At 57.3% G+C, this 9,122-nt stretch overlaps 1 protein-coding gene across 6 annotated transcripts in view; it reads left to right on the plus strand.

Annotated features, from left to right (window-relative positions):
* The window catches only part of Begain (brain enriched guanylate kinase associated), a 33,938-nt gene extending 25,698 nt beyond the window's left edge, over nucleotides 1-8,240 (plus strand). For 4 of the 6 annotated variants that reach the window (XM_085697926.2, XM_085697929.2, XM_085697927.2 and 1 more), the window contains 5 exons: nucleotides 1,535-1,696; nucleotides 2,843-2,909; nucleotides 3,449-3,556; nucleotides 4,990-5,184; nucleotides 6,079-8,240. In XM_085697926.2, coding sequence (XP_085554052.1) covers nucleotides 1,535-1,696; nucleotides 2,843-2,909; nucleotides 3,449-3,556; nucleotides 4,990-5,184; nucleotides 6,079-7,452 — 1,906 coding nt within the window. In that variant the 3' untranslated portion in view covers nucleotides 7,453-8,240. The remainder of the gene's footprint in view (nucleotides 1-1,534; nucleotides 1,697-2,842; nucleotides 2,910-3,448; nucleotides 3,557-4,989; nucleotides 5,185-6,078) is intronic. The other 2 variants (XM_085697930.2, XM_085697932.2) reach the window with 1 other exon arrangement.
* Nucleotides 8,241-9,122: the final 882 nt, after the last annotated feature.

Here is a 9,122-nt window from a genome sequence, read left to right on the forward strand (position 1 = left end):
AGACCACCGGATGGCCCAGGTAAATGAAGATTCTGTGAAGCAGTGCGCCTTGGTGGGTCCCAGCACTGCACCAAATGCGTCATGGAGCTCCTGTCCTATTCCTGTGGGTTCCCAAGGCAGGGCAGAGGGATACAGATGTGAGTCTGACTTGGGCTTGCCAGTGTGGGCAGGGTCCAGACTGAATAGAGACAGGTGGCTGTAGGCATGTGGGGCCGGCTGCCTCACAGACCCTAGAGAGGGACAAGGCCGAGTGCAAAGGCCTAACATGCTATACAGGTACAGTTTCCCATAACTCTGCCTGGAGGCTGGGGGGTGGGGAGTCACGCTGAGGGGGCCACTCCAGCAGATGGGCAATACTCTCCCCTCTTCCCGAGGGCACGGTCTCCTCCTGTAGCCACAGGAGCCCCTGGCAAGGAACTCCCAATCTCAATTCTGCTTTGGACAAAGTGGGTACTCAAGGAAGCTTGCCACCCCACGAGGGAATAGGGGCCTGAGTAGCAATTGCCTGGAGTGGACTGGTGCAGCTGGGCGGGCTGCCTGGAGGAGAGCAGTATAGAGACAGCTGGAGGGGCAGCAGAACACCTGGAGTGGACTGGTGCAGCTGGGCGGGCTGCCTGGGGGAGAGCAGTATAGAGACAGCTGGGAGGGGCAGCAGAACACCTGGAGTGGACTGGTGCAGCTGGGCGGGCTGCCTGGGGGAGAGCAGTATAGAGACAGCTGGGAGGGGCAGCAGAACACCTGGAGTGGACTGGTGCAGCTGGGCGGGCTGCCTGGGGGAGAGCAGTATAGAGACAGCTGGGAGGGGCAGCAGAACACCTGGAGTGGACTGGTGCAGCTGGGCAGGCTGCCTGGGGGAGAGCAGTATAGAGACAGCTGGGAGGGGCAGCAGAACACCTGGCAGCTGGGCCTGCGTGGGCAGCAAGACCTTGCCTTTGGATTTCCCTTGCTTCTTTGGATTCTCTTTTGGGGACTGAATCTCAGGAGGACCCGCTCCCTTTCCCTAGGCCTGGGCAGGAATCCAGAAATGATTAATGGAGGTGGCTGGTATGTGCCTGTGACATGCGTGGCTTACTCACAGAGTGGAAGGCTCTTCTGATGATACCAGCCTGCCTTCCACACCCCATACAGGTTTTAAGTCAGGGGGTCCCTAGAAAGTAAGTCCCACAGCACATCTGGACACAGTTGGGGCTCCTAGCACCTGCCACTCCCACCCCCAGGTTTCCAACATGGCACCTCAACTTCCCTCCCACCCTCTACCTACATACAGCAAGTCTACTACAAGTTACACTCTTGGGTGTCGGGCCTCAGGTGGGATGGAGTGTGAACATCCAGGGGGTAACACAGGTTCCTGACCCCTGAAGGGACATGAGTGCTGGCACAGTCACCACAGGGGGAGGAGTAACCTGAGTGCACACACTCAAGTATTAGTGGGGTGAGTGCACAGCACATGCCCACGTATGCCTGGCTGGCCGATGTGGCGTCAGTTTCCCCATGTTCAGTGCCACAGCCTGGCCAGCTGCCTGGTGTCTTGCAGCGCCCTGCAGGAGCAGAAGGGCGAGCTGCGCAAGCAGCTGTCCTACACCACGCATAAGCTGGAGAAGCTGGAGACGGAGTTTGGCTCCACTCGTCACTACCTGGAGATTGAGCTGCGGCGGGCTCAGGAGGAGCTGGACAAAGTCACGGAGAAACTGCGCAAGTAAGGATGGGGCTATGGTGGAAGCGGGGAGGAGCTAGCTCATGGCAATGCCAGCTCTGGGGATGTTTGGTGAATGCAGAGCAGAGCAGCCCACCTAGGGCTTGAACCTGCGGCCCACTGATGATGCCACTGGCAGACTCTTTCAGTGCCCTCTTCCAGACCTGGCTTCTCACCATCTCATACCTGTACCACTCTGACATTGAACAAGCCAACAGCAGCACAGGAGGGGCTACTTCCAGACCCCACCCCACTGGCCACAAAAGCTCATGAGATGAACCTGAATGTGGAAGCTGCATCTTGAGTGGCTTGGGCAGGGGGACTCAGGATGCATTGAGAGGAGGACTGGATTCTTAGAATATTTTCCTTCTGGCATTTATTTTTTCTAAACCCTATTGTGGGTATCCCCGGCTTAGAAATACAAACAGGATGCAGGCTGCTGCTGTTGACTGGGTTTGTTTTAAGTACTTAGAGAAGCAGCTGGCATTGTCACGAGGGCAGTTTGTCCCTCTTCGAATGGCCCCATTCTTCTGAGCTTTTGAATATCACCACCAAGCTGTGTAGAAGCCAAGCTTGGGCAGTGCAGCCAGACCTTGGTTAAAGTCCCAGCTCTGCCACTTAACTGCATTAAGCATCTTTTTGTGTCCCTTTGCCATTGGCAAGACAGCAATAGTACTGCAAAGGTTGTCTAGAGGACATGTGGCCACCACACCCAGTCCCCCAGTCACCAGGAATAGAAGCCCAAAGCATAGCACTCCATCTCTACCTGCTTGGCCCCTGGCGCTCATCCCAGGGCCACACATACACGTGTCTCCTAGTGTGCAGTTGACCTGTAAGCTGCCCTGCCAGCTTCTAGGACCTTAGTACAGCTCTGACAGGCTCTCATGCACATAGGCCTCCCTGTGTTCTTTCCAAGAGGCCCTATTGTGTCAGGGAAGAACCGTGTGGCTTTGACCATGACCTAGGAGAAGCCCTGACAAAAGTTAGCTTTAATCAGATCTTCAGTGTAGACACTGAATTGGGTAGAGCTGGTGGGGCAAGCTTAGGTGAGCTGACAGCCATGTTAAGCAGGGCATGATGGCTGTGGGGTTCCTGGGGTTGTAGAAGGTCAGGCCCTGCAAGTCATGACCCTATTGCCTCCTGCTGCAGGATTCAGAGCAACTACATGGCACTGCAGCGGATCAACCAGGAGCTGGAGGATAAGCTGTACCGGATGGTGAGGCCCCAACGCACACTGTCCTCTCACTGAGAGTCCCCTGAGTGGGAGGTGCTCTCAGGATAAAACTGAGGTGGGGTCTAGGGGCCCTGAGCCTGTGCAGGCAGCCCAGAGAATGGCCATGGGGTTCTGGCACCTCCTCCACCCTTGTTCTTGTTCGGTGAAAGGTGTTCAGTTCCTGCCTGTCTCCAAGCCGAGATCAAAAGGGGCAGGACAGGTTGGGGCTGGGTCGTGCTGAGCGTCACTCTCCCGGCTCATTGAGTGAGATGGGCAAAGCAAGCCATACTCCCACCCCGAGAGCAGGGCACTAGGAGCAAGTACCTGAGGCTCAGGGGAAGGGCTGGCCTAGGCTAATCCAGCTCATTGTTAGTGGGAGGGGTTTAAGCCTGGCTGAGTCTGTTGTCTTAACTCCCACACCATCGTTAGCTTTCCAAGCTCCTTTCATTATTAACAGCTGTTGGGCTCACAAAAGCCTTGGCCCAACAGCTGAGCTTTGGCACTAACCACTGACCCCTCCTTCCTCCGTCCCTATGACCCAGGGCCAACACTATGAGGAAGAGAAGCGCGCGATGAGCCATGAGATTGTCGCCCTCAACAGCCACCTGCTAGAGGCCAAGGTGACCATTGACAAGCTGTCCGAGGACAACGTAAGTGCCATGTGCATTTGACCCCTGGAGGGACAGGGCAGTGAGGGCTTGGAGAAGTGCCCGGGGCACCTGAGAAAGGATAGACTCCCTTGATGGAGAGACTGGAGATGGGATACAAAGAGGCTGTCCATCCCATCCACACAGACTTTTGACTTCAGCCAGGCCCGTTATCACACTGCAGCTGTGTGATTATCAAAAGGGGCCCCATGAGCTAGCCAGCTGCCTCCCACTGTCCCCTGTGGGTTGACCGTGGGCACACTAATTAGCCTCTGCTACAAGATCGTACTGAGTTCTGAGATTATGATCTGACCAATGGCTGCCCTTGTGGATTTTAAGTTCATGTAGGGAAAGTAGACGGTAAATTGGGCAGTCAACAGCTTGAGTAGCCTGCTAGAAGGGCTACGTGCTCAGCTAAGTGTGATGGTGGCAGTTTCTTCTAGTTCTACTAGATTGTGTCACTTAGGAAGGATTTGAAGACTAAGCACTCAGTGGCCAGGCAGCCTGGGCCCTTTCCCAGAGTAGGGCAGGGAGATCTCACGCACACACAGCACAAACAAGGAGCCCAGCTATAATGTGCAAGGTCACCTGTTTCTCCAAGAGGTATCCCCTACTCACTGGGGCTGACCTGGGCTGGTTGGGCAGTGCCCACAGCCTTCCGGTTCCCATGACAACTGCTGTGGAGGTCTCCTGTGGGAATGACTTTCAACTCTGTTCCTAGGAAGTTCAGGAGTGGGAGTTGAGAGGGGCTGAGAGACCCAGTTTCCCTCCCCTGTGCAGGTCTGGTGCAGAGGTGGGATGGGAGAGGGCTGCCCAGGACACTGGTCCTGGTTGAGCAAGGCTGTGGCAGTAGTCCTGGGTCCCCTGGGCAATGCAGGTGGGTCCTAGGGCAGCTGATTTCTGGAGAGCAGGAAGGAACAGCCCAACACAGGCACATGCAACAGAGATTTATTTCCAAAGGCGAAATTTCTACTATTTGCATCTGTTTTCAGCTCAGGAGTCTGAGCAGGGTCCCTCCTGCACCTGGGGTCACACACCTACGCTGACCCTGGCCCAGACTGGGCAATCAGCCCCAAGGCCTGGCAATACCATGAAGTGGGCTGAGCACAAGTGAGAGACCAGCATAGAGGACTGGGGTTCATCCCTGTCCCTGACTTGTGCCCAGCACTCCCACAAAGTCGTCTTTGGAGAGATTCTAGGAGCTAGAGGAACAGGAAACCCAACCTCTGGGAGCTCAGAGCTGATGGGGCCACCTATTGCTGCCCCAGCTGTGGAGGGCATCCTTCACACACCAGCAACTCCAGCAAGAATGTGGCACCTGGACAGGGACTAGGAGAACTAACGGCCCTGCCTGCTCTGCTCTCCCCTCCCATGGCCCTGCTGGCACCTGGCACTGACCATGGCGGCGGCACCAAACACCTTCTCTTGTCTTCCAGGAGCTCTATAGGAAGGACTGCAATCTAGCGGCCCAGCTGCTGCAGTGCAGCCAGACCTACGGCAGGGTCCATAAGGTGTCCGAGGTAACGTGGCCCCGCCCCACAGCCAGGCCCGCCCCGTCCCAGGACCACCCGGCTCCTTTTGGGCCACCCCACCCCGAAGCCTCTCCCCACCCTCCAAGAAGAAGCTGCCGGGTGAGCCTGAACCCTCGTCCCTCGTGCACCTGGGTCCTGGCTTCCTGATGGTGAAAGGTGCCCCCCCCACACTGCACTTCCTAGGGCCACCCTGACCCACTTGGGCTACACACCTGTTTCCTTCGGGGACTGCACAATTAGAGACAGGCCCATACCAAAGATTAAAAAAAAAAAAAACAAACAGGCATCAAGGCACACATTGAAGGCACACAGAGTAAGCTGGCAGCAGAGTCCAAGTTAGTCCAGGGTTGCCTGGTACCAACCACCCTGGCCTGCCTATCCCTCCCAGCCCACATGCACAAGAAATCTCCTACCCAGGCTCCTGCCCATGTCCCCTTTCCCCAAGTGTGGCCAAACCTACAACACTCACAAAATAGATCAAACAGCGCCCCCCCCCACACACACACACATTACATACACCTGCCACCAGGCACTCCATGGAAACCTTTGGTGCCTGGCACTGGCCCCTCCAATTTTTGTTGTATCTGTGTTCTGAGTCTGTCTCATTCAGCAGTCCTCGGGATGGGGCGGCAGGGGAGAGACGGGACACGACACAAACACTGTGGTCCAGCAAGAACAAGTCACACCTCACGAGGCAGGACTCAGAAAGGGTGCCAGATAGTAGCCTAGCCAACTCTGCTCGGCCTATTATTGGAGTAGGGTGGGTGGGTAGAGGTAATGGGGACCCTCAGGTGCTGAGGACATCCTTATCCTTGGGTGTTTAGCTGGCTCCCACTGACGTGATGTGAGACACCTGGGGGTGGGGGCTGTCTGCTGTCTATCTGTGTCTCTGTCTGTCAGTGATGCTGGTGTGGCCCTGGCCTCGAGCCAGGGCTGAGCTGTTTTGCTGACTATGACCTTTTTCCATTCTCCTCTCCTCCATGCCCGTTCCAGCTGCCCTCGGACTTCCAGCAGCGTGTGAGCCTGCACATGGAGAAGCATGACTGCAGCCTGCCTTCCCAACTCTGCCATTCGGCCTACGCTGACAGCGTGCCCACCTGCGTCATCGCCAAGGTGTTGGAGAAGCCGGACCCTGGCAGTCTGTCCTCGCACCTGTCGGATGCCTCTGCCCGCGACCTGGGCTACCGCGACGGAATGGAGAAGTCGGGCGCACGACCCCAGTACAAGGAAGACATCTACTGCAGCGACACGGCTCTCTACTGCCCCGAAGAGCATGAGCGCCAGCATGAGCGCCAGCGTGAGCGCCAGCGTGACCGGCGTCCCAGCGTGGACACGCCGGTGGCCGACGTGGGCTTCCTGCGTGCGCAAAATTCCACCGACAGCGCCGCAGAGGAGGAGGAAGAAGCCGAGGCGGCGGCCTTTCCAGAGGCCTACCGCCACGAAGCCTTCCCGGGCTACGCGGCCTCGCTGCCCACCTCCAGCTCCTACTCCAGCTTCAGCGCCACGTCCGAGGAGAAGGAGCACTCGCAGGCCAGCACGCTGACCGCCTCGCAGCAGGCCATCTACCTGAATAGCCGCGACGAGCTCTTCAACCGCAAGCCGCCCTCTGCCGCCTATGGGAGCAGCCCGCGCTTCGGCAAGGCCGCGGCTACCCTGGCCTCCCCGCTCGAGGGCCAGGTAGCCCCAGGCTTTGCTCGGACAGTGTCTCCATACCAGGCCGAGTCTTACCGCTACTCGCCCTCCCCAGATTCCCAGCAGGCTCTTATGCCTCCAAACCTGTGGAGCCTGAGGGCCAAGCCAACCGGTAATCGGTTTGCTGGAGACTTTCGAGGCCACTGGCGCCCCCTGAGCGTGGAGGATGTCGGCGCCTACCCCTACCAGGCTGGCAACGCAGGCCGCGCCTCGCCCTGCCACTTTGGAGAACGTTTCTATGGCGCTGGCCGTGGCCACGGCCGCCGCGGCCCTGGTAGGAACCAGGGCAACCATGCTGAGGGCCGTGCTAGCCCCCTCTATGCCTCCTACAAGGCTGATAGTTTCTCGGAGGGCGATGACCTCTCCCAGGGTCATCTGGCTGAGCCCTGCTTCCTCCGTGCACATGGCGATCTGAGCCTAAGCCCTAGCCGTTCAGTTGACGCTGGCTACGCAGCCAGTGAGGGGGATGGGGATAGGCTCGGGGTGCAGCTGTGTGGGGCTGTCAGCAGCCCTGAGCCCGAGCATGGTTCCCGGGATTCCTTGGAGCCAAGCTCCATGGAAGCCTCTCCTGAAATGCACCCTGCCAGTCGTCTCAGCCCCAGGACTGGAGGCTCTGGGCTTAGTCGTAAGGACAGTCTCACTAAGGCCCAGCTCTACGGAACCCTGCTCAACTGACTGCCACCAGTAAACTGCAGTCAGGGGCCCCCACCAAACCTGCCCCATATAGAGAGTAGTCAGCCCCCACGTGCCCAAACCCTGCCGAGGAACTCTAGTTCCTCTGACCCTCTTACCAACAACCCAGTAAAACCCGAGAAGACAACCCTCTCTGCCATCTGGTGTTCACCCCTAGCCTCTGCTACAAACTCCACCCAGAACATTTACGCAGTGCGCCCTTCCCTGAAGTGAGCATCCCCCGTTTTGTAAGTGAAGCTATTTTTATAGGGAAAAGGATGTTTTTTCATGTGCTTGCCTCCAGTTTCTGGATGGCAGCCTCGGCGGTCCCCACATGAAGCTCCTTCATTTCCAGTGAGGGTGTGTGGGGCCTGCCCCAGGGAAGGGGAGGCTGGGGCCCTAGGGAGACCAGTCTCCACATGTGGGGAGAAGCTAGCAAGCCAGCAACAAGGGAATGCTGATATTCTGTCCACTAAGGAGGGGAAACAGCCACTTAGGGCGCAGAAATCATCTTAAGCACCCATCTCACAGTGCAACCAACACTCTGCCCTGATCTACCCTGAGCTCGTCCCATGGCCTGGCCTGTGAGCCCAAGAGAGGCCAGAGATACCCCTAGAATAGCTGGTGCTTGGTCCTCCCCTCCCCCTCCCAATACCACCCGACTCTACCTCCGACAGGAGGCTCCTCCCACCCCACCCCCGCCCCAGTGAACTGAACCTGTAGTGTGTGATGCATGCAGTCTACTAGTGCTGTAGTTCGAACCCCTCAATAAAGCACAGCAGTGAAAAGAATTCAGCTTCATGGTTTTTTTTTTCTCTCCTTGGCGTCCACCAGTTAACCAGAAGCAGGGACCTGGTGTCCCTCACCTGTTCCCCACCTTGCAGCCAGCCCTCCCTGGCTCAGCATACAAGCTTGCCCTGTCAACTGGCCAGCTCAGGATTTCCGTGTCCCCTGGTGTTGTCCCCAGCACTCTCAGCTCCTTCCTGCTCCCCTAGATGGCCTCCTTCTGAGGCAGCCTCTCCAGGGTTGCCTTCACCTGCTGTGGCTCTCCTGGAGACAAGGTCCCCTCTTCTGTCCTGAAATGTCTTGACAGCCGCCCTGATGCTAGCGATCCCTGCTTCCCTCAGCTCCTGGCTTCTTGGGAAAACGTGGAGCTCCTATTTTGGTTATGTCTCGCTCTCTCTAGCTGGACACAGCCTTCTCTTTGACTTGGCTGTGGTTTCCCTAGGGTGTGACTGTGTGGGGTTCCTCCTTAGGACTCTCAGGGTTCATCAGTTCTAGAAAACCCTACATCATTCTTTAAAAAAATCTTCTGCCCATCCCCCATCTCCCTCTTTTTGGCAGAGCCTCCAACTCGGTCCTCTGGTGGCACTGTGTGTATCCCTCCTTTTGACTCACGCTGCAGGGGTCTGCACAGTTTACCTTGTAGCTCATGCACTCCTGTGTCCTCTCAACTGCCAGAGGCACCGAGTTCCCATTCCAGCTGCTAATCCCTGCCATGTCCAGGTACCGTTCAGTTGGTATGGAGGCTCTGTGCTCTCCTCCAGCTTCCTGTTCCCCAGAGTTCCTTTCAAGCTCACCCCTTATTTCTGTAAAGCCAGTGGCCATCCCAAAGTCAGGGTCTGGCACTTCTACTACATAGACTCTGTGGGTCTGTCTTTGCTTCCTGTCCA

The sequence above is a fragment of the Myodes glareolus genome, chromosome 11, assembly GCF_982192425.1.
Source record: "Myodes glareolus chromosome 11, mMyoGla1.1, whole genome shotgun sequence".
NCBI lineage: Eukaryota > Metazoa > Chordata > Mammalia > Rodentia > Cricetidae > Myodes > Myodes glareolus.